Source organism: Microtus oregoni, unplaced genomic scaffold (assembly GCF_018167655.1).
Source record: "Microtus oregoni isolate MIOR12 unplaced genomic scaffold, Mior012 000055F_ref0000237, whole genome shotgun sequence".
In the NCBI taxonomy this organism is placed as follows: domain Eukaryota; kingdom Metazoa; phylum Chordata; class Mammalia; order Rodentia; family Cricetidae; genus Microtus; species Microtus oregoni.
In genome coordinates, this window is record NW_024543831.1 from 858,243 (window position 1) to 883,845 (window position 25,603).

At 52.6% G+C, this 25,603-nt stretch overlaps 4 protein-coding genes across 6 annotated transcripts; 3 read left to right on the forward strand and 1 right to left on the reverse strand.

Annotated features, from left to right (window-relative positions):
- The first annotated feature begins 9,036 nt into the window (after nucleotides 1-9,036).
- Nucleotides 9,037-13,763, forward strand: LOC121438383 (membrane frizzled-related protein). 2 transcript variants are annotated; one of them, XM_041638702.1, is made up of 13 exons: nucleotides 9,037-9,090; nucleotides 9,180-9,282; nucleotides 9,392-9,505; nucleotides 9,600-9,767; nucleotides 9,904-10,117; nucleotides 10,517-10,647; nucleotides 10,753-10,878; nucleotides 10,999-11,075; nucleotides 11,876-12,024; nucleotides 12,409-12,561; nucleotides 12,679-12,791; nucleotides 13,294-13,421; nucleotides 13,507-13,763. In XM_041638702.1, the coding sequence occupies exons 1-13, from the start codon at nucleotides 9,037-9,039 to the stop codon at nucleotides 13,729-13,731; spliced, it is 1,755 nt and encodes a 584-aa protein (XP_041494636.1). In that variant the 3' UTR covers nucleotides 13,732-13,763. The 2 variants fall into 2 exon arrangements, with proteins under 2 accessions (XP_041494636.1, XP_041494637.1); XM_041638703.1 differs by having other exon boundaries at nucleotides 12,409-12,539; nucleotides 12,681-12,791.
- A 455-nt stretch (nucleotides 13,764-14,218) lies between these two features.
- On the forward strand, nucleotides 14,219-16,350 carry C1qtnf5 (C1q and TNF related 5). Of its 2 annotated transcripts, none has more exons than XM_041638612.1 (3): nucleotides 14,219-14,531; nucleotides 14,864-15,127; nucleotides 15,463-16,350. In XM_041638612.1, exons 2-3 carry the CDS (start codon nucleotides 14,914-14,916, stop codon nucleotides 15,978-15,980), a joined length of 732 nt encoding a protein of 243 aa, XP_041494546.1. In that variant the 5' UTR covers nucleotides 14,219-14,531; nucleotides 14,864-14,913; the 3' UTR covers nucleotides 15,981-16,350. The 2 variants fall into 2 exon arrangements, with proteins under 2 accessions (XP_041494546.1, XP_041494545.1); XM_041638611.1 differs by having other exon boundaries at nucleotides 14,223-14,531; nucleotides 14,871-15,127.
- Nucleotides 16,351-17,927: 1,577 nt separating this feature from the next.
- Rnf26 (ring finger protein 26) lies at nucleotides 17,928-20,627 on the reverse strand. The gene has a single exon (XM_041638698.1). It carries the CDS (start codon nucleotides 20,096-20,098, stop codon nucleotides 18,818-18,820), a length of 1,281 nt encoding a protein of 426 aa, XP_041494632.1. The 5' UTR covers nucleotides 20,099-20,627; the 3' UTR covers nucleotides 17,928-18,817.
- A 1,816-nt stretch (nucleotides 20,628-22,443) lies between these two features.
- On the forward strand, nucleotides 22,444-22,926 carry LOC121438216 (KH domain-containing protein 3-like). Its single transcript, XM_041638395.1, has one exon. It carries the CDS (start codon nucleotides 22,444-22,446, stop codon nucleotides 22,924-22,926), a length of 483 nt encoding a protein of 160 aa, XP_041494329.1.
- Nucleotides 22,927-25,603: the final 2,677 nt, after the last annotated feature.

A 25,603-nucleotide genomic window follows, 5' to 3' on the forward strand; every position in this document is an offset into this window, starting at 1 on the left:
CCTGTGGTGTTAGGTGAGTGTCAGCCAGGCCCAAGCAGAGTCACAGTAGACCTGGAATCTAAGTTTTCTGTTTCAAAATGTGGTTTTTTCTTTTTTTTCTTTTTTTTTTTTTATGTTTTGGATGGAATCTAGTTGCCTCCAAGATTTGTGCCTTATACCATTTGGGGACCAGGGGGTAACTTCCCCTTCCTGAGATATCCCTCAGCTGTTTCCCTTTATCCCAGTGCCATGTTCAAAGACTCCTGGGGAAATAAGGTGCTGCCTTTAGCCCCCGGCTTGTTGTGCGTTGCAGTGAGGTTAAGCGGGAAATGGGTAAAGGATATTTCTTCAGATAGTGTATCTAGCTCTTCCTGCTGTCCATTCACCCGCCCCTGGTCTACTCCCCAGCTGTTTGAAGGACAGTCCAGGCCCCTTGTCCCTAGAGCTTTGCCTTTAATTTATTCTCCTCTTAATGCCCCTGTCCCCAAGCTTCCTGCCACCTGTCCCCTTTCTCAGAGTCTCCTGGACAAAGGCCCTCTAGACTGAGCTGCTCAGGGACACCCATGCCACCCCTAACCCTCTCTTGGCATCAGTCTTTGGTCCTACCCTAGGAGCTAAAGCCTGGATGTCTGGGGCTGTCTCATAGGATTCTTACCCATGGACTTGATTGGCCCTCAGTCATTAGGCAAAACTCCACACTGTCCCAAGAGTCAAGCTATTCAGCACTAAGGTGTTTTGCACACGCCCACAGGTGGGCCCGATGATGCCCTCAGAACCTGGAGTGCTTGAGGCACCCGAGAAAGACACCCTGAATTTACCTGGCCTGGTACCCTTCTCTAGGGAAGACTGTGAACTGAGCCCAAGGGCTGGTGTACACTTGTTTACTATGTAAGCAAGAGGCAAATGGCTGTTGTACAGTGGAGCCTTGTACAGAATAAATAGTAGCTTTGAGAACGAAGCTGCCGCTGTGCCCGTCTTGATTGGGAGGGGCTCAAATCTGGGACGTGCTCCAGCTTAGTGAGGGCCACACAGCTCACTGCTTCTGCTGGCCTCCGAACACTGCACTCTAGAAACTTAACACACCTGTTAAGTTTAAACTTTTCCTTTTTTTTTTTTTTTTTTTTTTTGAGACAGGATTTCTCTGTATAGTTCTGACCATCCTGGAACTTGCTCTGTAGACCAGGCTGGCTTCACACTCAAGAGTTGCGCCTGCTTCTGCCTCCCAAGTGCTGGGATTAAAGGCGTGCGTCACCACTGCCTAGCATTCAATTCTTTTTTTGTTCTTTAAATAGTATGTGTTTCAGATTTCATATTCTACATATGGATTCCCAGATTGAGCTGTCTTGTGTTTATATGTATTTTATTCTTTTGGCCAAAATGTTTATGAGCTATAGCATACTTACAAAGACATTATCCTATAGGGCACTGTCTAAACCCCTGGGAGAACTGACATATCTGGTGGTGACTCTTTAAGAGGTTTTTACATTTACTGGGAGAGGGGTGCATGCGTTTACCTGTGGAGGTCAGAGGACAACATGCAAGAGTCGGTTCTTTCCCTCCACCATGTGGGTTCCAGGGATCAGAAGAGACCATCAGGCTTTGGGCCAGGCGCTTTTACTTGCTAACCCCCCTTTTAAAATACAGGTTCTCTGAATCCCAGGCTGTTCTTGAACTCAGCACCCTCCTGCTCTAACCTACACGGTATCGAGATTACAGGTCTGAGCCACCACACATCGCTCACATATCTGTAAGGAGAACTGATCTGTGAGGGCCAGACCTCTGCTGCAGACGTCCCCAACAGATGCTGGACACAGTGTCACTTAGAGCATAGAGCAGACCTCAGCTGTGGACGTCCCCAACAGATGCTGGACACAGTGTCTCTTAGAGCATAGAGCAGACCTCAGCTGCAGATGTCCTAACAGATGCAGGACACAGTGTCTCTTAGAGCATAGAGCAGACCTCAGCTGCAGACGTCCCCAACAGATGCTGGACACAGTGTCGCTTAGAGCATAGAGCAGACCTCAGCTGCAGATGTCCTAACAGATGCAGGACACAGTGTCGCTTATCTTAGAGCATAGAGCAGACCTCAGCTGCAGATGTCCTAACAAATGCTGGACACAGTGTCACTTATCTTAGAGCAGACTGATGACTGGAGCCCTCCATTTTCTGGAGAGATGACTCAGAGGTTAAGAACACTGGCTGCTCTTCAGGAAGTCTTGAGTTCAATTCCCAGCAACCACATGATGCTCACAACCATCTGTAATGAGATTTGGCGCCCTCTTCTGGCAATCAAGCACACATGCAGGCAGAACACTGCATACATTTAAAAAAAAAAAACCTTTAGAAATAACTGCCCCCCCTGTTAAAGGGTTTAGCCATTATGATCATGGTGGGAAGCATAAAGACAGACAAGGTACTGGAAAGGTAGCTGAGAGTTCTACACTCCAATCCACAGACAGTGGGAAGAGAGTGACACTGGGGCATGGTTAAGCATCTGAGACCTCGCATCCACTCCCAGTGAGACACACTTCCTCCAACAAAGTCACACTTAGTCCAACAAGGCCACACCTCCTAATAGTGCGACTCCCTATGGGTCTATGGGGAGCATTTTCATTCAAACCACCGTATCCCCTAAGGAGGTTTGACTTTTGGTTTGTTTTAGGGTGTTGGAGATTAAATGCAGGGCCTGTGCATGTTAAGCAGGTGTTACACTAAGTATACTAAGTCACACTCCCACTTCCTAAAGAATTTCCATCAAAATTTGAGAGCCAGGCGTAGCAGCACAAGCCTGGAACACCAGCACTTGGAGGAGCAGGGAGAGAGGTGCGAGAATCAGAAGTCTAAAGTCATCCCCAGATATATGGCAACTTGAAGGGCAGTCGGAATATATATATTGTTTCAAAAGAGGACCTGGAGAGATGGCTCATTGACTAAAGATACCAGCTACACTTCCAGAGGACCCCATTTCAATTCCTAGTAAGCACAAATCAGTTCACAACTCCAGCCCTAGAGAATCTGATGCCTTCTTCTGACCTCTGGAGGAACTATATGCCCATGGTGCACATACATGCATTCAGGCAAAACACGGGCTGGAGAGATGGCTCAGTGGTTAAGAGCACTGGCTGCTCTTCCAAAGGTCCTGAGTTCAATTCCCAGCAACCACATGGGGGCTCACAACCATCTGTACTGAGATCTGGTGCCCTCCTCTGGCGTGTGGGCATACATGGAGGCAGAATGTTGTATACATAATAATAAATCTTAAAAAGAAAAAACACCCATACACATAAAAAAAGCCAAACATGGTAGTGCACCCCTTTAATCCCAGTGCTTGAGAGACAGAGGCAGGTGGATCCAGGTCAGCCTGGTCCATAAGAGAATTCCAGGACAGTCAAAGCTACATATGGTAAGACCCTGTCAAAAACAAACAAGGGTACAAGCTCTTTAGGGCACACAGTGACATTGTTGGGTGTGGGGTGGGATCATCATTTCTTCAACTGATGTTAGAACTGAAGTCTCTCCCACTCCCATAAGCTTAGAATGTTACATTGGGATTCCTCTTCCTGGCTACTTCAGTGCTCCAGACACTCCGGGAGAATAAAGTCCATCCTTGCTGTGGCACAAGCCGCTGCTGTCACCTGGGGCCTCTGCTATAGTGTGCCCCACTTCATGAAGGGAGACAGCTTATTTGGTTGATTGGTTAGTTGATTGGTCCGTTGGTTGGTTTGGGTTTGGGTTTGGTTTTGGTTTTCCAGACAGTTTCTCTATGTAGCCCTGACTGTAATGAAACTCGCTCTGTAAACCAGGCTGGCCTTGAACTCACAAAGATCCACCTGCCTCTACCTCCTGAATGCTGGGAAGAATGGGAATAAAGGCATGGCCCACCAGTTCCAGCTCGAAAAACAGCTTTTTAATCTGGGGATTTAACTTTTATTCTGAGACAAGATCTCATATAGTCCAAGTGGCCCTTGAACTGCCTAAGGCCTAGGATGAGCTAAGTCTGCTCCTCCCGCTTCGATTTCCACAGGGGCTGAGATTCCATTACAGTCCCATGTGCCTCACCCTCCCATTTCAGCTGATAATGGGAATTGACCCCAGGGCTTCTGAAATGCTAGGCTGGAGCTTTACACACACACACACACACACACACACACACACAAACCACACCAGCAACATAAGAAAGATTTGAATAAACCTTTGTGGCTGCTCTCTGAGGGACTTGGACTTCCCTGTCCACCCCAGGAGTGGCAGGACCCAGAATGAGATGTCTAAAAGCTGATGGCTTCTCCCAGTCAGCCCCAGGTAAACAATGTCGTCTTCTAAACAGAAAGTGGCTCGCAGCCAAGTGATGGTGCCTGGTTTTTCAGGGGTGGTAGAAGCCGCCCTGTGCCTTCTCTTTCCCAGAGCACAGACGGTATCAAAGTGGGGACTCAAGTCCAGCCCTTGCCCTTGCTCCCAGCTTTCCTTTCTCTGCTTAGCCTGTGGTGCCATCTCATCCCCATGGCAACGGTCCCTAGGACTGCACCAAACCCCAAACACAAGCAGGTCTGTCAGCTCATTTCTCTGCGATCTGCTTCGCCTCCTAGCAACTTGGATTATTTCGCCCATTCTCCTGCAGGCCCTGGCTGAGAGGAGGTGCTACCTCTGCAGTTGCTTTTGTGACCTTGAACAAGATCCTCCTCCTACACACACACACACACACACACACACACACTTTGTAGGCCTCCAGCCTCATAGGAACCGAAGGCCTTGGCTCAGGAATTTTCATGCTAACTCACTTTTCCTCCAAATATACACTTGAATAGGGACTTAACACACCCAAGGGCCTCTAGCCCAGTTTACAGGTTGTTTGTTTGTTTTACATTTACCTATTGAAGGAGGACAGCGTGTACACACAATGGCATCTGTACGGAACTTTCGAGAATCAGTTCTCCTACCAAGTCAGTTTCTGGGATCAAATTCAAGGCTCTGCCAGAAGGGCCCATACCGAAACAGATAAGGAAATGCAGAGACAGACCTGTTCACGTTAGCCCCCACTCCAGCCTCAGGGTTCATATTTGATTGCTCATTTTGATACTTTATGGATCTTTAGGGTTGGGAACTTAGGGGCCACTGTCATTTTGACAGGGTACAGAGAGCTCAACGAGACCTGTCAAATACCCGGCAGAAGGAAGATGGTGCTCACCTAGCCTTTTGGTTGAATCGGTGACAGCCTTGGGCAGGCCTCACAGCAGAATTTTCCTCCCTTAGTAGGAAGTGAACCGACCAACCACGTACCGTGGACACGTGCCCAGTGGCAAAGCCAGCGTGAGCTAGCTGAGCCCTGCTAGGGTCTGTTGGAGCTGGGCACGTCCAAGGAGCCCTACCCTTCGACGCTCATGGGCACAAACAACCACCTGTGTGGGTTGCAAAGGGCAGGAGGAAGTGGTTGGCAACCACAGCTCGTGATGACTTAACCTCCCTGAGCCAGTTTCCTCATCTATAAACTGATTATGATAATACCAACTCAGAGCTATGAGACTGTTTAGAAAAAAAAATGTGACACACAGTAGGTACTCGATTGGGGGGGGGGGGGTAATCTTTTTCTCATTGCTGTGACCAAATACCTGACAGGAAGCAACTTATGGTCAGAGAGCTACCCAGAGAGTGCCTAAAAGCACTCATTATACAAGCCTACAGACCTGAGTTCGATCCCCACAGTGGAAAGAGAGAGTTGGTTCCTGAAAGTTGACCCGTGACCTCCAAGCTCACACCTGTGTGTATGTGTGTGCAGACACACTCGTCTTCTATTAGATAATATTAGTACATAATTATGCATTATTAGATGATAACACAGTCTTTTGTTAGAACTGGGGTGGCAAGGTAGCTCAGCAAGTAAAGGCCCTTGCCGCCAAAGACTGGCAACTTAAATCCAATCCACGGAATCCGCATGGTAGAAGGAGAGACTTGCTCTTGGCCTCCAGAGACATCTGCACACATGTGGTACAGGCATGCACACACAAAGTCATAAAAATAAACCTTGGGAGGAAAAAAAGATCATGTCTCAAAAAAAAAAAAAGGTTGCCAAGAAAGAGGATGCAGTGGCTGAGAAAGCAGCCTCCTCAATGGGCTACATGGGCTGCCCTCGAGCCCTTGGAGATGATTTTCTAGTGGTCTCCATGCATCTGTGTCAATGTTGTCCCCAACCCGGGCTCCAGACAGGTCTGTGGGTGCCTTTGGGAAGCCCCTGGTTCACACTGGCCATGTCATCTTATCTGTCCACATTAATCTGTAGACTAAAACAAGTCATTGAGCCTCTGTGTAGGGACAAGTTCTGACTTCCAGAAGATTCCTATCTCTAAGTAGTGGGGGTTCACTCAGTGGCAGCTGAGACACGGCTCATCCCTGGCGGCTGTCCCCCTGGACAAGTGCAGGGCCCTGCACACGGAGGGTTCCACTGTGCTGCCCTATACCCCCACCAAGGCATGACTGATAAATCCTACCCAATCTGAACTGGGGATAGAAGGAGGGGACTCTGAGCCCCTATTTGAAACTGCTCCTGCTAAGTCATGTGCTACTAAGATGAGGGTAACCAGCTCCATCAGCCCACTTCATCCCCAGCCAGGCCTGATGCCCACAACCTTTAGTGAATAACCACACCACGGGGCTCACCCCCCAAACTCACCATCTGCAGAGCCCAGTGTAGGCCAGTCCATAGGTTCTGATCCAGTCTCTTCCAAACTCACAGAGATCGCCTGCTTCTGCCTCCCAGGTGCTGGGATTAAATGTGGGAGCCACCACACTTGGCTATTCCAAACACTTTGCATGGCTAGGAATACTGCTCAGTGTGGCCCAACCAGAATGGGCCAAGACTTGTGGCCAGAGGGTACCTATCACAGCCTCCTCAAGACTCTCGCCCCTGCAGCTACTTAGGCTGGCCTTCCCTGAAGACCAGGACTCCTGAACTTTCCATTCAGAGTCCGGGAAGAGGCTTGAAGCCTGGACAGAAGTGGCCAAGCCTCTGAGAGGGCATTGGAGAAAGACTGCTTTCCTGCCTGCAGAGCCAGCTGTCTGTGGCTCACAGATCTGCCTGCCCCTTCCACTCTCCTAACACGGCATGGCCCCCTCTAGAGGACAGTTGTCAACATACAGAACACAAGCTCTGTTTTTAAAGATTTATTTATTTATTTATTTATTTATTTATTATGTATACAACATTCTGCCTCGATGTATGCCCGCAGGCCAGAGGAGGGAGCCAGATCTCAGTACAGATGGTTGTGAGCCCCCATGTGGTTGCTGGGAATTGAACTCAGGACCTCCGGAAGAGCAGTCAGTGCTCCCAACCTCTGAACCATCTCTCCAGCCCCCACAAGCTCTGTTTTAACTCACCTATCTTCAGCTGTGTGACTTCACCGAGCCTTAATAGTGGCTTTTGAAAATGCTTATGGTCCCTCAATGAGTTATATGTCTGAAATGAGAGAAAACAATATGCCAGACCTCTTGCCCAGGGCCTAAAACATTACAGACATTCTACAAGTCGTAGCCAGGAACCTGGAGTTGTTACTAGACTCAGCCCGGCCCGGCCCTGTGAGGAAACAAGTCTGCGGGCAGGTCCTTGGCTCTCGCACCAGAACAGCTGCGCAAGGCAGGAATGGGACACTCGGTTGTGGTGTCTGCCTTCTACCTCATGACAGCAACCATGACCAACAGCCAGACTCCACAACTCCACCTGCCCACGATGTCAGGCGTCCCCCCACTCCCGTCCTTCCTCCTGCAGGCTTGGGGCCCCAGATGTGGGGAGCCAGCCCCTCAAGCATGCGTGAAGGTTCAACCCCGTCGCCATGTGGGAGCACACACAGCACCGGGTATCAGAGGCAGGAGACTCAGGAGCTCCGGGTCCTTTTGAGGAAATGGCTTAGTAGGGAAAGCCCTTCCCACTCATGGAAAGGTTGTGAATGCCAGACAGGCGTGGCAGTCCCGTCTGTGGTCCTCGGAGTAGGCTGGCTGGCTAGACACGTAGAACCAAGCAAGCTCTGGGTTCAAGTGAGAGACTTGGCTTTAATATATAATATCATGTGTGCGTGTGTGAATGTGTGTGTGTGTGTGTGTGTGTGTGTGTGTGTATGTGTGTGTGTGAGATCACGGAAGACACTGACATCAACTTCTAGCCTCCATACACACAAGCATGAGCAAAACACCCACATCTCACACATCATACACACACACACATATATACCAAAAAAAAATGTTTACAGTCATTCTTGCTTATATAGTTTGAAGCCAACCCAGGCAATATGAGACCACCTTAAAAGAAAAAAAAAATCCAGCCAAGTGGTGGCCTGTAGTTCCAGCCCTCAGGGTAGTAGGGAGAGGCAGAGGCAGGCAGATCTCTGTGAGTTTGAAGCCAGCCTAGTCTACAGGGAGAGTTCCAGGACAGCCAGGACTATAAAGAGAAACCCTGTCTTGAAAACAAAAACAAAAAGCCAGGGTGGAGGAGTGTCTTCTTCCAAAGGTCCAGAGTTAGTCAGTAACTTTGCCACTCTAATGGGGCAAAGTAGTGAGCCGCTGGCTTTGCCTGTGACCCTTAGAAGACTGCCCACCTCTACCCCAGCACTCACTCTGTCTCTGTCTCTGTCTCTCTTCACCTGAGGCTCTAATGCCCTCCGACCTCCAGCTCCCCAGCTGGATACCTTGGGGTGGGGGCGTGGTGACTGACCTAGTCACACCCCACAGAACACCTCCTTCTCTGTTGGTGCTCATGGCCACAGCCTGTACCTTTAAGGACTGCTGCTCGGTGCCAGGGTCTTGACCTCAGCATCCTCAGCTGAGTTGGATTAAGGACCATTCCGTGCCTTTTGTGAATTCCTTCTCGCTTCACTTCCCTCCCCCACATGGAAACAGAGTAACCTGGAGCTCCAATCATTCTGCCGAAGGCAGGAAGAGAACTGGTCTCTCCTCATAGCCTTGTTCCTTCGAGAGTAAAAGTTGCGTCTTTGATAGGTGGCTTGTGACTTCAGAGTGGACCCTCAGGGGTCTTGGGCTGTCACAGGATTTCCAAAAGGCCATGCAGAATCTTGAGCCATGAAGGACTTTTCTGATGTCATCCTCTATCCAGAGACAACTGAGCTGAGCAAGGTAAGGCCCACATGGAACCCACCTCCCAAGATCCCGGTCCCCAGTGAACCTGCCTGTCTCAGCCCATAAGCCTCTATCTTCCATTCCAGACAGAGTTCTGCAATCCTGTTTTCGACCCTGAAGCAGGGCCTTCTTGCCCTCCACCAGCCTTACAGAAAGATGCCAGCAGCAGCCTCAAAGCTCCCTGGCGTGGTAACCATCTCAGGGGTTGCCCAGGAACAGGAGAGAGTCCAGGAACTAAGGTGCAAGGGTCATTCTGGGCAGGGGTGCCTCTAAAAAGCCCACTGTGTCTTCCCTGCAGCCCAGCATCTCCGAGGGCTACAACCAGACTGCCACTTCTCCTGCCTCTGTATCCTGCTGCTCAGTGGCCTGCTGCTCCTGCTGCTGGGGCTGCTGGTGACTGTCATCCTGACCCGTGAGTACATGGGAGGACTTTACATGGAGAGTCTATGAACTATTTGCAGGGACCTGTTCCTCTAAATGACTCTCCTCCATCCTCCTGCCCCCAGAGTTGGAGACTACATCCCTCCCTAGGACAACTGAGAGCCCACTGCCCACCCAAGGCCTCACCCCCAAGGGTAGCATTCCTAGTACCAGTCCTAACACCAGCACCACCACCATCTCTCCAGCAACCGCGGGACATCAGGAAGCAGCCATGAGCCCTACACACCAGACCAGTGAGTTCTAAGGGCGCCCTGTGGAGAATGCCTAAGGTGGTAGTGGGGAAGAAAAGCCTGGAAGAGGAACCTTGGGAGTGAGGGGGAAAAACCTCTCTTCTATTGACTTCTGAACTCTAACCTCCACCCCCTGCAGCCTGCGGAGGCCTCCTTCCTGGTCCACAGGGTTTCTTCAGCAGCCCCAACTACCCAGACCTTTACCCACCCCACAGTCACTGTGTCTGGCATATCCAGGTAGCCACAGGCCAGACAATACAGCTCAAGATTCAAGCCCTCAGCATAGAAGGTGTGCTCGCCTGTCTTTTTGATCGCTTGGAAATTACCCCAGAGCCTTCAGGCCCTCTCTTCAGGTGGGTCCCTCTGCATCCAGAGGATCCCCCTTATCTGAAAGTGGAGAAACTGGGAGTGGAAGCAAAAAAGGAAATTAACAGAACTAACCTCTGACTCCTCCCCTGCCAGCACCTTGTTGCTGTGTGGCCTAAGGAAGGTCACCTCCCTCTCTGATCCATTTCTTTCTTTTGTGGGGGTGAGGGCAGTTTCAAGACAAGGTTTTCTTGTGCAACAGTTCTGGCTGTCCTGGAACTCACTTTGTAGACCAGGCTGCCCTTGAACTAACTCACTGGGATTTGCCTGCCTCTGCCTCCCAAATGCTGGGATTAAAGGCATGCGCCACCACCTCTGGGCTCTGGTCCGTTCGTTTCTTGCCGGAGTTCAGAGCCTCCATCACCCCCAGCCTGGCTCTTTGACAGGGTATGTGGTAAAACGCCTCCAGCCACACTAAACACCAATACCAGCCACCTCCGTGTGTCCTTCGTCTCTGATGCTGACGTGGAAGGGTCTGGTTTCCAGGCCTGGTACCAAGCTGTGGCCCCGGGACATTGTGAGTGTCTTCCCATCATGTCCCCAGATGCCACCCCTTCAGCTACTCCCGACACAGCAAAGGAGATGAAACTCTGGGGGATTCTGACTCCAGATGATTCTCCAGGGAGCTGTGCCCACAATGAGTTCCGCTGTGACCTGCTCCTCTGCCTGACGCACGACTTAGTATGTGATGGTATTACCAACTGTGCTGACGGCAGTGACGAGGCCAACTGCAGTGCCAAGACCTCGGGTACGGGCCCAGCTAGGGATGGGGCAGCCACATCTTCAGGCTTCTGTCCGAGGCTGGGCTTCCTTGCTCTGACCCAGAATTTTCTTGCCTGACTACTCATGGCCATTTGACTCTCTCCAGGGTGTGGAGGAAATCTGACTGGGCTCCATGGGGTGTTCTCTACCCCCAACTACCCACAGCACTACCCTCAACAACAGGTAAACACAGTGCCCCCAGGAAACAGACACCAGGGTGCCTAGGTTTGTGTGCCTGGGTAAGATAAGTTCAGGCCGGCCAGAAGGAAACATTGTTCAGTACCAATGGTATACCCAGATATTTCTATGCTGGGTAAACACCTTTACCTTCAACAATTGAAAGGGCATTTATATATTTATAGACAAGGTCTCCCTCTGTAGCCCATGCTGATCTTGTAACTGGTGAGAAACCTCCTGCCCCAGCTTACCAAGTGCTTGGATTGTAGGTATGAGCCACCATGCCAGGCATGGGCTTTGGTTTGTTTTGAGACAGGGTCTCACTATGTAACCCTGGCTGGCCTGGAACCCACAGAGATCCACTTGCCACTGCCTGGGAAGAAAGGCATGCATCTCCAGGCCTTCACCCCCAACCCCACACCTGCTGGGTTGTTCTGTGTTTGTTTTTGTTTTTGTTTTTCCATGCTGAGGAACAACCCCAGGATCTTGTGCGTGACAGATAAGTCCTTTACCCCTGAGCTACTCTATCCCTGGTCCTTGGCTTTTTGAAACAGTCTCTGTAGATAGCTCAGGAGGCTTCTTTGGAACTTGATATAAGTTTGGGCTGACTTTGAACCCTGTTCCCAAGCACTGGAACTATAGGTGTAAGTCACCATGTCTGACCGACCATTCCTATTTAAGAGGCACCGATGATGTAGGTAGGCAACACCCTGCCTAGTCTACTGTGGGCATAGAGTGCCCCCTGCAAGACAGGGCTGAGACCGGAGAGGGTCCTCGTTAATTATTTCACACATGCCCTCCTCCAGCTCTGCACCTGGTACATCTCAGTGCCCGTGGGATACGGCATAGGACTACAGTTCCACAACTTCAGCCTGGAAGAGCAAGCTGAGTGCAAGTTTGACTACGTGGAGGTGTACGAGGCCAGCAGTTCCGGGGCCTTCAGCTTCCTGGGCAGGTACCAATCAGGGCGTCCCATCCCCCCCCCCCCCCCCCGGCAGCCTGGACTCCCAACACTAGGCTTCACTGTCTTCGGCTGCTCTATAAACTCCGAGCTCTTTACCGGTCCCCCGGAAACAGCGTGTGCTTTCCTGACCAGGCCTTGGCTTCCGCAACTGCCCAGCCCTATTCTTTCCACCTGTAGGGCCTTTGCCTTCTGCCATCTTCTCTTCCCTTACTCTTTCCAAGTCTAAGAAGCCATTTCCTACTTTCTGTGACAGCGTGTGTCTCCTTCCCTAAGCTCCATGAATCAGCAATCTTGTTCGCTATCATCCCTGGCATGGCCAAGAGCCCCCAGGGCTGGCCAGGGACCTGTGCCAGGCTATTTTTCTGCTCCGGGCAGGTTCTGTGGTGCAGAGCCGCCACCCCACCTCGTCTCCTCGCGGCACCAGCTGGCTGTAATCTTTAAGACCGATCGTGGTATCAGCAGTGGGGGCTTCTTAGCCACCTACCAGGCCATCAATACTACAGAGAGTAGGTGCCCCTGGGCATGGGGGTGTGGGCAACAGAGGCTCCTCCATGGAACATCAAAGGGTACCGTGGAGGGCCGTGGGTACAGGCATGTCCTAGGGCACCGTCATGCCTCTGTGCCCGCAGACCCTTGTGGGCCCAGAGAGTTCTGCCAGGACGGAGGGTGTGGGGAACTGCAATGGATGTGTGACCTATGGAGAGACTGTGAAGATGACAGCAATGACAATTGCAGCAGCCACCTGTTCCCACAACCAGGTAGGGAGCCTTTACCCGAGCAAGTCCTGCTGGCCACAACAGGCTGGGTTCCTGCTACTCTTTCTCACCTCCCTTTCCTTCCCTCTTGGGAAGTTCGTGCCTGGGCCCCTCTCCTCACCCTGGGACTCTTGGCCAGTGACGGCATTGGACACTAATGTCACCTGAGAGGGACACGGGAAGGTGGGGGTCAGTGGTAGGGGTATCGAGACTTATCTACCTTGTCACTCAGAGTCCCTCTCCACAGCCTGCTTCACAGATCACATGATAGAAGTGCTCCCAAGTAGTCCCCAGAGGGTGCTCCACATTTCCTAAGATCAGATGGGCCTACATGATGCAGGGGCTGGCCAATGCATGCTCTGGCAAACAGAAGGGCTTGCTGAAGCCTGTGAAACGGTTCTGTGGTGCCTCTTGAGACACTCGACAGAAGTCCCCGTGACCCATGTGGAAACAAGGCCCCAGGGCCAGGCAGTGTCTTGTTCTTCACAGTGATCCCCCCTTACAGAGCTGACCTGTGAACCTGTCCAAGTGGAAATGTGTCTCGGACTAAGCTACAACACCACAGCTTTCCCCAACATCTGGGTAGGCCTGGCCACCCAGGCGGAGGTGGCGGACACCCTCAGAGACTACAAGGTACTGAGACACAGAGGCGGGAGGATGAAGGGAGAGGTGGGTGCATGGGAACTGGACATCTGAGGTCTGTCTCTCCCTCCCACAGAGTCTGACAACTCTACCCTGCTATCAGAACTTCCGGAGGTTCCTTTGCAGACTGCTTGTACCTCACTGCACCCCACTAGGCACTATTCTACCCCCTTGCCGCTCTGTCTGCCAGGAGGCAGAACAACAGTGCCAGTCTAGCCTGGCACTACTGGGCACCCCCTGGCCCTTCAACTGCAACCGGCTGCCTGAGGCCACTAGCCTAGAAGCTTGCTCCCAGCCCTGACCTGAAGCCAGCCCCTACCCTCTGTCTGCCCATCCTCCTCTACTTATGTGGGTGGACAGGGCAGGCAGAGAACAAAGGGAAGAGTGACCTGGGCATGGGACTCCACCCATCTTCTCTTGGTGCTTCCCAGAGAGTGGGACCTGATCCTGCCCAGGGCAAATGGGGCCACCCGATCTTCCCTGTACCACCCCTGCGCTCTTGTTTGCCAAGACAGCCTTACAGCCTAGAGAACCTAGAGATTTCTTATCCAAGTCTCTGACCCTGGTTCCCTATCTTCTGCCTTCCCCCTTCCCGTCTGAGTGTTTAAAATCACCATCACCAGACTTCAGCTTTCCCATTTGTCAACAAAGCTATACTGAGAGTCTGTTGGTGTGGTGGGACCCTATTCTCCGCCTGGGAGGGTCCCCTGAGCTCTCCTGATCTAGGTCTCCACCCGCCTCCACCCCACCCACACACACTAGTCTTGACCTTGGTCCCTGTCACTGTTCCAGCCATCCATCCCTCCCTCCCGCCAGCTCCTGGGAACTGGAGCCACAAGTGTCTGTCTGACAGTTCAGCCTCTGTGGGAAGCAGGCTCAAGTCTCTCTCTCCTCCTCCTTTCTCCACACCCCCTACACCCCCACAACTTTGGCCGGCCGCCGGGCGACACCACGAGTTATTTCCCTGCTATTTCCCAGTCCCGGAGCTCTTGGCCCCTGAACAACTGGTTTCCTCTAGGAGTTTGGGAGGAGCGCTGTGGAGCCGGCAAGGAGCAACAGACGCTGGGATCAGTCAGCAAGGGCAGGGGCTGCCTGGTTGGGGTAGGAGTGGGAGCAGGGCCAGGTGGAGGGTCTGAGAAAGTCATTCAGAGAGAGCAGCAGGGGGAGCTGGGGAGAGGGGAGGGATGAGTCTGGCAGAGGAGGAGTATGGGTGGGGGAGGGGACTGTGGGACAGCCTGGGCGCCAGCTAGGGGACCTGGTAGGGAGGGCTTGTCTTTCCTTTCCTTTCCTGTGCTCTCCCAATTCTTGGTCTGGGGCACCCTCCTCTTCATCCTGTCACACTGCACTCAACCCCAAAGGCATGTTTGTGGAGCGGGGACCTGGGGCGCGAGGTGGGTCCTGAGATTCTGGGTTCCGACTCTGGTCCTGCCCAGCCCACAGACTACAAGAGGATCCTGGCGTCTGGGCCTCCGAGGTCACCACCATGAGGCCACTTCTTGCCCTGCTGCTTCTGGGGTTGGTGTCAGGCTCTCCTCCACTGGATGACAACAAGATCCCCAGCATGTGTCCCGGGCAGCCCGGCCTTCCAGGCACACCAGGCCACCATGGCAGCCAAGGCCTGCCTGGCCGCGACGGTCGTGATGGCCGCGACGGTGCGCCCGGAGCTCCGGGCGAGAAAGGCGAGGGCGGGAGGCCGGGTAAGAAGTCATCTTCATCGCAGTCCGTGGGGACATCCTAGTGAGCGCCGCAGCTGCTCTCATGAATCCTTTGGGGTTCAAGGGTCCCGCCAGGGGGCGCTACTCCCCCTCCATTCCAGTCGGCTAGGGTGGGGCGAGGTGGGCTGTGGGTGGAGGGGTGAGTCAGCCCCAGGGAGTCAGAAAGCCTAGGTCCCTCTGCTCAGCACTTCAGATCTGTTCCCCGCAGGAGGCAACAGCCAGGGAGGCTGGGAGACTTAGGAATAGTCAACAGAGTCGCCCTTCTGCGAGCCACTGTGACTCCTAATTTCTCCCCTTCGACCCACCCCCACCCCCAGGACTGCCTGGGCCGCGAGGGGAGCCTGGGCCTCGTGGAGAGGCAGGTCCCGTGGGGGCTATCGGACCTGCTGGGGAGTGCTCGGTGCCCCCGCGATCAGCCTTCAGTGCCAAGCGCTCCGAGAGCCGAGTGCCTCCGCCAGCTGACACACCCCTACCCTTCGACCGCGTGCTGCTAAATGAGCAGGGACATTACGATGCCACTACCGGCAAGTTCACCTGCCAAGTGCCTGGTGTCTACTACTTCGCCGTCCACGCGACCGTCTACCGGGCCAGCTTGCAGTTCGATCTTGTCAAAAATGGCGAGTCCATCGCCTCTTTCTTCCAGTTTTTCGGGGGGTGGCCCAAGCCAGCCTCGCTCTCGGGGGGTGCTATGGTAAGGCTGGAACCCGAGGACCAGGTGTGGGTGCAGGTGGGCGTGGGTGATTACATTGGCATCTATGCCAGCATCAAGACAGACAGCACCTTCTCTGGATTTCTCGTCTATTCTGACTGGCACAGCTCCCCAGTCTTCGCCTAATATACAGTGAACCTGGAGCTGGCACTTGCTCCTAGAGGAGGGTCTGTGACATTGTCAGGCGCATACCAGGAGGGCTGGCCCCCTGGAATATTGTGAATGACTAGGGAAGAGAAGGAGCTACCTCCTGTCCCACTGCTGGCAAGGAATGGAGACAGGCTGTCTGAGGTCAAGGCAGGCAGTGTGGAACAGCGGCTGGGTTTCTGCCCAGGAGTGTGCTGTGCTGGCAACTGTGGGTTCCTGGTTGTCCTGGCCCAGGATTCCAAGGTGGGATGCTCCTTCCTAGTCCTGTGTCCCCTCTAGGTCCCTGACTCCATATCTCCTGCTCCTAGGGCCAGCCTTTTTCTCAGAGCTCACTCAATAAACCTCAAAAACTTCCCACTGGCTTCTGCCTTTTTTTTGAGGATCCACAGCAGGGAGGGTTCCTGGGTGGGATGGAGCCACGAGGCAGAGCTAACAGTAGGCAGACCTAGATTAATCAGTCGGCTCACGGAGATGCCACCTAGCTATGTGGAGGCGAAAAGGATTGCCTGACCAGCAGATTGCCCTCCTGATTTGGGGCTCTGGCCACCCAGAAAAAGGAACACATTTTTCTAATTCAGACATGCCACACCACGCGGGAGCAGCCACTGTCTGGTCTGAAAAAGGATCGGGAGCTTTCATTCATGGCTGCCCTCACTGTGAGCGGGATAACGGTAAGGATAACTCGCTTTCTTAGTTAACTGTAGAGCCGCTGCTGTCACCCCACCCAGACATAAGTAGTTTCTGGAATGACCACAAGGGGGCGACCACGCTCCAGACTAGAACAATGATTTAAGGTCTGGGCTTCTAAGGTGGTTGGGGAAAGGGAATTAAGACCTGAAGAAAGAATTTCAGACCGGGGTGGTAGGAAAGGAGGTCCCTGGCCCCCAGCTCAGGAAGTTTATCTTCCCTAATAAAATGTTTATCCTCCACATTAAACAGAGACTGGAAGGAGCCAGGCTTCTCCTTGCTCAGCAGGGGGCGGGTGGGGAGGGGTGTGTTGCAAGCCCTGCCACAGGCCTCCAAATTCAGGGGCAGTGGAGAACTGTCTCCACTGTGCTGGGCACAGCCTGGGTGGGCCAAGCCATTAAGTCTGAGGCTGGCTACAGAACCCCTGAGGGCTCAGGCTATGACTAACAAACATCCCGGGTTTGCTAATCACAACTGTTCAACATCTCCATGCAGAGTGGAGGGACCTCCTTTGGGACCCAGCAACTACCCCTCTTCCAGAAGACTGTGCTGCCCCTAATTTCCTGCGGCCATGAGAGGGCGCTGTATCAAAGGCTCTAGGTTTCCTGTGTCTTCCAGGCAGACCTGCTGATCTCTAGGCTCCAGCTCACACTCTAGCAAAAAGTCCCTTACTCCATGGAGCCCATCACAGTACCAGGCCCTGAACCAAGACACAAAAAAGACAAGCACCACACTGGGCACGGTGGCGCATGCCTTTAAGCCCAGCACTTATGAAGCAAAAGCAGGTGGATCTCTGAGTTCAAGACCAACCTAATCTACATGGTGAGTTCCAGGAAAGCCGGGGCTACACAGAAGAACCCTGTCCTGAAAAACAAACCAAACAAGAAACAGACAAGCGCCAGCTCCTCCAGGAATTGGCCTCCAAGCAGCAAGCTCCACTGTGCCCTCCCAGGAAGAGTGGCACAACTGGGAACACAGGGAAGGGGCAACGAGTTCACGTTCCGCTCACAAGGACTTAATGCAGTACAGAGAAGCCTGGTCCAGAAATGAGTGCGGTAGGTCAGATCAGAAGGGGTGACCACCAAGCTTTCCTGGGGACACAGCCCTGCCACCCATCTCCTCGTCCACACCCCCAAGCTAAGCAATGCAGGTGCTCACTTACTCTAGCCAGTTGAAAGCCCCCAGGCAACACTGGTTGAACACCCGCTGACCCTTGCAAGGACCAAACTGTTAGAGCTATCAACGCAGCTTTATTCATAGAAACTGGGCAGGCAGACCTAACAGGGGCTGCATGCCCAGAGGCCTAGCCCCTTGTTTGAACCCTAGGGAAATGTGCAGAATGCCCTCCCCGATGCCAGAGAGAGACCAGGAGGAATGCCATGTTCAGTGCCATGTGAGGTGTGAGGGGAATGAGCAGAAATTTGGGTCTTCCTTCTGAGGCTCCTCCTAGAACTGAGTGCCTCAGGGTAAATGGTCCCAAAGCCAGGTTTAGCTGCACCCCTGTACCCAGGGATAAACTACTCACCCCAGGTTCTGGGTCAAGTCGGGAGTCTTTTTTAAAAGACAGTAACAGGCAGAAGTGGCTCTAAGGGCACCTACGGGATTCTACTCCCAGACCCGCCAGGGCAGAGGCTCTGACTGAACATAAAGATTCAAGATCATTCCAAAACAAGAAAAAACAAAAATAGAAAAATGAAGATCACTCCAAGGCCCATGAGTCGCCGAAATCCTCACATGACACTACTGTGGTGTGGCCTAGGGGGGAAGGACCAAAAACCCCAACAGAAAAGCCAGAAGCAAAGGCTAGCCCAAGAGGCTGGCATCTGGGTGGGCCCTGGGCAGACTGGGGAAAAGCCCGCCACAGTCTCAGGGCCCTTGCATAGTGACAGACTCATCACCCTCGACACCACAGGGCCCCACACAGGGTGCAGAGAAACTGTTACCCTGTCCCACCCAGGCTGGAGTCTTCCAGAATGTTCCAGCTACAAGTCCTGGATATATGGCTTGAGGCTTGACAGAGTCGCGCCTCGTGTTGAGGCAAAGAAGATTCAGGCCAAGACCTAGAGGCAGAAGGCTGATGCTGTCCCAGCGAGTGGAGCGCGGAGGGTGGGCGGGCGGGGAGGGAGTCATCAGAGGTAGACATTGAGGGTCTGCAGAATGCCGCGGCGGCAGAGCGGGCAGTTGCGGTGGTAGACGGGGTGGCGCATGAGGATCTCGGTGCAGGCCTGGCACAGGCACAGGTGCCGGCAGGGCAGAAGCAGCACGGTCTTGCTCTGGTCCTGGCAGATGACACACTTCTTCCTCTCCTCCTGCTCCTTCAGCAGCTTCCATGGGTCTTGCCCGGCTGTCGGTTCATCCTCATTGAGTCTCTCTCGGCCTCTAGCGGGTGCCGTCCTGTTGGTCCTGACGTCCTCTTCTGCTTCAGGAAGAGCGTCCTGTCCCTGGATTCTGGCTGAGAACACCCTCCGGGGACCTCCTTGGGGGGCCCCTGGCGCCCCTCCCCGATTTGGCCAGCTGGCCAGCTGCAGGCTTCGACTCCAGACTCGGCGCCAGGCCTCCAGACCCAGCGCCAGGCGAGAGAGCCGTACAACATCCTCTCGGAGCCGGTGGTAGGATGGCCGGGCATGGAGCTGATTGAGGGCTCGGGTGGCCAGCCTCAAGGTAAAGTCTGGGTGTAACACGGCCAAAGTCACCGCCAGCACACAAGCCAGCAACACCAAACCCGTGAGGTTGAAAAGAACAGAGCCGGCCAGGAGGCGGAGCGCTGAGGCCAACAGTTCCAGCCCTAGCTGGCAGGGGGTCCAGAGGAGGATGGCCATGGCCACTGCGCTGCTGGAAATGTGGGCGAGGAAAGCAGCCAGCACGTCTGTCATCCGCCACAGAGGCCCCGTCACGGCATCCCACAGGGCCAGCACCAGAGAGAAGAGGTTCTGCGTGCCGATGAGGCAGATGTTAACCAGACTGTTGATCACATAGGCCACCAGGCTCATGGCAATGGCACAGATGTCACAGGCCTGGCGCAGCCAAGCATGGCCACTGGAGACCATGTTCAGGATGCCCCTGTTGAGTAGTTCTCGGCTCCTCAGAGCTCCGTGAGAAGCCAGGTGCCCTAGGAGCTTCAAGCTCTCCAAGCCAGAGTAGCAGCTGTAGAGAAAAGTCCACAAGGCCTGCAAGCCGCCAAAGGTAAACCGGACCAGCGCTTCCACCAAGGCCAGCAGCGAGAGCAGGACTCCTCGCCCCAAGTGGAGAAGACTGGTCAGGACCGTGTGTGGTAGGTTGTAGATGAAGGCCAAGAGCCAGGCCAAGGTGGCCAGGAGGGAGGACACGAGCAGGAAGTTGAGATCCAACACCAAGGTCAGCAAGTCCAGCACCAGGCCCACCCCGTTCACCAGCAGGAACACAGCCTCCATGATAGGGCTGCGGAGTTCAGGACGAAAGCAAGGCCGGTTCCTCCGTGAAGGCCGTGTCAAGGCTGCCAGGATCTGGAGAGTCGGGGGGCTAATCTGGAAGGGATGCGAACCCCTAACCGAGCGAGAACCAAGGTCTGAAGCGGGTTGGAGGGAAGACTCTTAAGAGAGCGAAGGGAGTCCCGGTTTGGAAGGCGGGCTGTGCGGGAGCGGAGAGGCAGAACATGTCGAAAGTGACAGTGAGCGGGAATGGAGGAAATCCCTCAGCTTTAGAAGCTTGGAGCGGCAGACGAGGCCGGGAACCGGTCAGACCGGGAGGAGACCGGGAAGGGGGGGACCGGATCGGGAAAGCCGGGCCGGGCCGGGGCCGGGTGGGGGCGGCGCAGGCTGGGCGCGGGCTCGCGGTCCAGCCACGCAGGTGCCCCTGTCCCCGCCCGGCCCCTGTCCTCCCACTCGCGGCGACTGTCACCAAAAGGAGAGAGTCAGCCTCGGGAAGCCCCAAGCGCGGCCTCCACTCCACTGGGCGCCGCCATCTTGTGTGCAAAGGGGTGGGGCGAGCGGGGGCGGGACGATGGCCTATGGCCAATCGGTAAAGGGCAGTGGCAGAAATCTCGAAAAGCTATTGGTCTTTTTGAACGGTGCCAAAACGACATAGTTTCCAATGAGGGAGGTGGAAAAAAATTAAGTATAAAGCCCCTTCTCTTTGAAGCAGTGATTGGTCTGATTGTCTGTCAGTATAACCCCCATCCGCCTCTTAAAGGGCCAGAGCCAGACTTTTATGAGGCTGCTTTTGAGAGTTAACACCCTCAACCCCCTCCTCCTCGCCCTCTGCGGGTCCTGGAGCTTGCGCTCTCTAAACTCTGGGTTGGACTCTGGGATAGTACCGCCTCCGTGTCCCGCTGGGACCCGCCGCTTCATCTTCTCATTCCTCTTATTTTTATCATTTATTAAGCACCTACCTACCATGCTTTGGGAACACAACCCTTTTTAAGACACCGTCTTAAAATTATTCACAAAGCTATTCACAAAGAGAAAAAGATTGTTACAGGAGATTCCCAAATTGCTCTTCCACACTCTGCAGATTTTTGCAGCATCCTGAGGAGGCAGTTCGTCGTCATTGAGAAACTCCAGACAGAAGGAGCTCTGCTTACTACCTTGGCCGCTGTTTTAGCTTGTAGGCCACCTGTGCCCCACACATCAAGAGCCCTGGCGCTTTCTACTTACGCGGAGGGCTCTTGGGTGGCTATCATCGTCCTTAAAACTGTCAATTTGGCCCAATCATCTGAGAGAAATCACAGTTTAATTATTGTCGAGGTCGGGTCGGTCTGTAAACTTATTAATCGATATAGAAGCGGGGGCTGTCCTGCACTGTATAAAAACGCTGGCCGAGAGTGAACCAGCTAGCAAGCAGCAGCCCCATGGTTCCTGCGGTTCTTTGGCTCGGAGTGAGTTCCATGGTTGGACATAATGTGTGGGATAAGAAGCGTGACTGCGTTAAGGCGCCTGCCTTGACAATTTGTCCGACTTCCCTCAAAGATGGACTGTGACCGGACAGTGCAAGACCATCAAACCTTTTCCTCTCCAAGTTGCTTTTGGTCAGAGTGTTTTATCAAGGCAACAGAAAGTAAACAAGGACACTTATCCTTCCCCTGGTCACCACTGTTTATTTTAATTTCCAACTTGTTTTGAATTCAAGCTCTCTGTTGCCAACTCTGACCCGAACCCTGGACACTACCCGAGTCCTTCATTCCTTTGGAGCTTCCGCCAGTGGAGGGTGGAGCGCAGTCAGTAGACAGCTCACCCAGCATGAGCGAAGTCCTATGCGCAAACCCAGCATTGTGTGAACTAGGCTTCGCGGGGCAGACGGGAAGGTCAGCTTCTGAGATATATAGCAGGTTTAAGGACAGACAGTCTTGCCTACTTGAAAACCTGTTTTTTAAAAATAAATAAATAGCCAGGCGGCGATGGCGCACGCCTTTAATCCCAGCACTCAGGAGGCAGAGGCAGGCGGATCTCTGTGAGTTCAAGGCCAGCCTGGTCTACAAGAGCTAGTTCCAGGACAGGCTCCAAAGCTACAAAGAAACCCTGTCTCAAAAAACCAAAAATAATGCCGGGCGGTGGTGGCGCACGCCTTTAATCCCAGCACTCGGGAGGCAGAGGCAGGTGGATCTCTGTGAGTTCGAGACCAGCCTGGTCTACAAGAGCTAGTTCCAGGACAGGCTCCAAAACCACAGAGAAACCCTGTCTTGAAAAACCAAAAAAAAAAAAAAAAAAAAAAAAAAAACCAAAAATAAGGGGTTTACTGGGTTTGGAGTTGCCTATTCTGTTTATGACGATACTGGTGCACCATGGTCCCTTTTAAGACTTATAAGTCGCTGGTCCAGCTGAAACACAAAGAAGGGACTTTATTTGAAGTGGTCGGAGACTCCAGCACGTTGCCCAAGTGGTTCCGGACCGAGTATCTGGATGATCCAGAAACAGTGTACGTGAATCCTTGGTTTGTGGAAGCGATATTTGGCAAGGATGGATGGTACATCCTACATGTCGAGAGTACATCACATACCTTGCTTCAAGTGACCCATTGGCATCCTGAAGAGGATGCAGAGATTTTGATATTCGGGCCTCCTCATTACCAAGAAGACGTTTCCCAGATGATCTCCAACTTGGTTAATTATTACCGCCCGCGAATGATACAAGAGGAGGACCTTTCTCCAGAGAATGAGACCCAGTGTCTTGAGGAGGTTGATGAGGCCTCCACCCAGCTGTCTCCTGTGAGGGTCGCTAAGGCTCAGGTCGCTGAGGCTGCTACCCAGCAGGCTCTGAAAAAATAAGAATTTTGTTTTCCCCAGTGTTAATGTTTGCAAACACAATTGAAAATATTCCAATAAAGAACTGCATCCTCAAACAAAAAAAAAAAAACCCAAAAATAAACAAACAGACAAACAAAGCCTGGCTAGTTAGCTCATACCTTTAATCTCACATCGAGGAGGCACAGGCAGATCACCCTGGTCTGTGTCAAGTTTCAGGGCCAAAGCTACATAGAGACTGTCTTTAAAAAAAAAGAAAGAAAGAAAGAAAGAAAAGAAGAGAGAGAGAGAGAGAATGACCAGAGAGAGGTCCAAGCAGCGCTGGTGACCGTGTCCTATACCAGTGGTTCTCAACCTTCCCAACACTGCGACCCTTTAATAAATTTCCTCATGTTGTGGTGACCCCCAGCCATAAAATTATTTCATTGCTACTTCATAACTGTAGTTTTACTACTGTTATGAATTGTAATGTAATTGAATCTGATATGTGATCCCAAAAGACATAGAGACCCACAGGTTGAAAACCACTGTCCTAAACAGAAGGCCTCTGGCTGGGTAAACAGAAGGATTGTTACTGGGTAAACAACAAGCCTAATGGTTTCTATTTATTAGAAAATCAGATCTCTCTCTCTCCCTCTTTTCTCCCATGCTGGAGACAGGGTGTCTCTTTGTGTAGCTCTGGCAGTTCTGGAATTCTCTCTGTAGACCAGGCTGGCCTATAATGCAGAGATCCACCTGTCTCTAGGATTAAAGGCCTGGCTGAAAATCAGATCTAACCAAGACGTTCTCTTAATCTTCCCCTAATATCAACTCCCTCTGCCTAGGGCACCTAGTTCAGATCAATCCGGACAACGTGTGTCAGCTCAAGTGCCCCACCCTTACTTGCTTTTCTGTCTTCTCTCTGTCCTCCCCAACACACACACACACACACACACACACACACACACACACACACAGAGATGGTCTTGGCAGTTTGATCCCCACTAAATCTTCCCATCTGCTCAGGGAGCAGTCCAGTTCAGTAGTTTCTCTGTGCCATCACCTAGACAGTAAAAACACTTGCTTGGAGAAAGCCTGCTGGGTGACCTGAGCCCAGCCCCCAGTCTGCCGAAGGGACCTGACTCCACAGATATGTGTGAATGGACACACTCACGCACACACATTCGAAGGCCAGAGAGGATACAGGAGGGTGTCTTCTGTCACTTTCCACCTTACTTTGTCAGGTGTTGACTGGGTTCTCTGGCCAATGAGCTCCCAGGGTCTCTCCATCTCCAATCACTGGGTGATAGGTGTACTCAGCCACGTCCAGCTTTCTATGGTGCTGGAGATGTCTTCTTGCTGGCACACACAGTCAGTTCTCTGAGCCATCTCCCTAGGCCTGGCATGCTTTTTTTTTTTTTTTCAATCTGTGTCTTCAGCCTGCAGAGTAAACAGTGTGGCTCCTGGAGGTCACATTGGAACGTCACACTCCCTGTGTCCATGACCAAACCTAGCAAACACGCCACACCTGCAGTGGCTGCAATTAAACAGCCAGTCAGGGCCAGTTACAGGGCTCAGTGGGGAAAGGTGCCTGCTGTTAAATCTAATGACGTCACTCCCTGGGACCCGCATAGAAGGGATGAACTGGCTCTCCCAAAAGCTGTCCTCTGACTTCTGTGCACCAACTGTGACTCGTGACACACATACACCACCACCACCACACCAAATAGATAAATAAATATAATCTTAAAAATACTAATAAGAAAACAGCCAGGCAGTGGTGGTGCATTCCTTTAATCCCAGCATTCGGGAGGCAGAGGCAGGCGGATCTCTGTGAGTTCAGGGCCAGTCTGGTCTGTAAGAGCTAGTTCCAGGACAGACTCCAAAGCTACAGAGAAACCCTGTCTCAAAAAGTTAAAATAAATAAAGAAGAAGAAAACAAAGCAACCAGCTTTCCACAGTCAGAAAAACCTTCTCAGAGTTAGCAGAGTCCCTGAAGGCAATTCCTGCTCGCCTGGAAACAGACCCTTCCCTTGCCTGAACCACTTTGTTGTTGTTGTTTTTGTTTGTTTGATTGCTTGCTTGTTTTTGTTTGTTTGTTTGTTTTCAAGACAAGTTTCTCTGTGTAACAGCCCTGGCTGTCCTGGAACTGCCTCTTTAGACCAGGCTGGCCTTAAACTCATAGAGATCCTCCTGCCTCTGCCTCCCGAGTGCTGGCATTAAAGGCGTGCGCCACCACCGCCCAGCCCAAAGCCACTTTAATGAGCCACAGCCCTTGAACCAAGAATCCCAGCTACGGACAAGGTCAAAGACTTGGCTAACTTGGTGGAGGAGATTTAAGTTGCTCGCCATTCTGGAGGAGAGCAGGTAAACCAGCTCTGAAAAACCCACACGTCTAGAGCGCTGTCCTTGCAGAACTGAGCAGAGAAAATGCCACGGCAAGAACTGGAGCTCCCAGTGGCTACTCTAGCAGCCAGGGCTGTCTTCGCTGGTGGAAGCCAGGCTTGTCTTCTGGTTCATAAGAGAAATCCCAGCTGGACAAGCCCAGGACTTTCATAGAGGTTACAGGGTGTATATTGGTGGGGGTTAAGGGACCCAATGAGACCAAGAGAGGGTGTCCAACTCAGAAGGCTATCCTGTGTATTTCTTTATCTCCTCCACAAACGTTCAGTAAGATATAGGTTGATCTGTGGTGGTGGTGGTGACGCACACCTTTAATCTC

What these genes read in the sequence shown, in the direction of transcription:
- LOC121438383 (XM_041638702.1), top strand. Translation starts at nt 9,037, where the DNA reads ATGAAGGACTTTTCTGATGTCATCCTCTATCCAGAGACAACTGAGCTG. An exon ending in AGCTGTGGCCCCGGGACATT is followed by an intron (nt 10,648 to 10,752) that starts GTGAGTGTCTTC and finishes ATGATTCTCCAG; the next exon opens with GGAGCTGTGCCCACAATGAG. An exon ending in AGCACTACCCTCAACAACAG is followed by an intron (nt 11,076 to 11,875) that starts GTAAACACAGTG and finishes GCCCTCCTCCAG; the next exon opens with CTCTGCACCTGGTACATCTC.
- C1qtnf5 (XM_041638612.1), top strand. Translation starts at nt 14,914, where the DNA reads ATGAGGCCACTTCTTGCCCTGCTGCTTCTGGGGTTGGTGTCAGGCTCT. An exon ending in AGGCGAGGGCGGGAGGCCGG is followed by an intron (nt 15,128 to 15,462) that starts GTAAGAAGTCAT and finishes CCCCACCCCCAG; the next exon opens with GACTGCCTGGGCCGCGAGGG.
- Rnf26 (XM_041638698.1), bottom strand. Translation starts at nt 20,098, where the DNA reads ATGGAGGCTGTGTTCCTGCTGGTGAACGGGGTGGGCCTGGTGCTGGAC.
- LOC121438216 (XM_041638395.1), top strand. Translation starts at nt 22,444, where the DNA reads ATGGTCCCTTTTAAGACTTATAAGTCGCTGGTCCAGCTGAAACACAAA.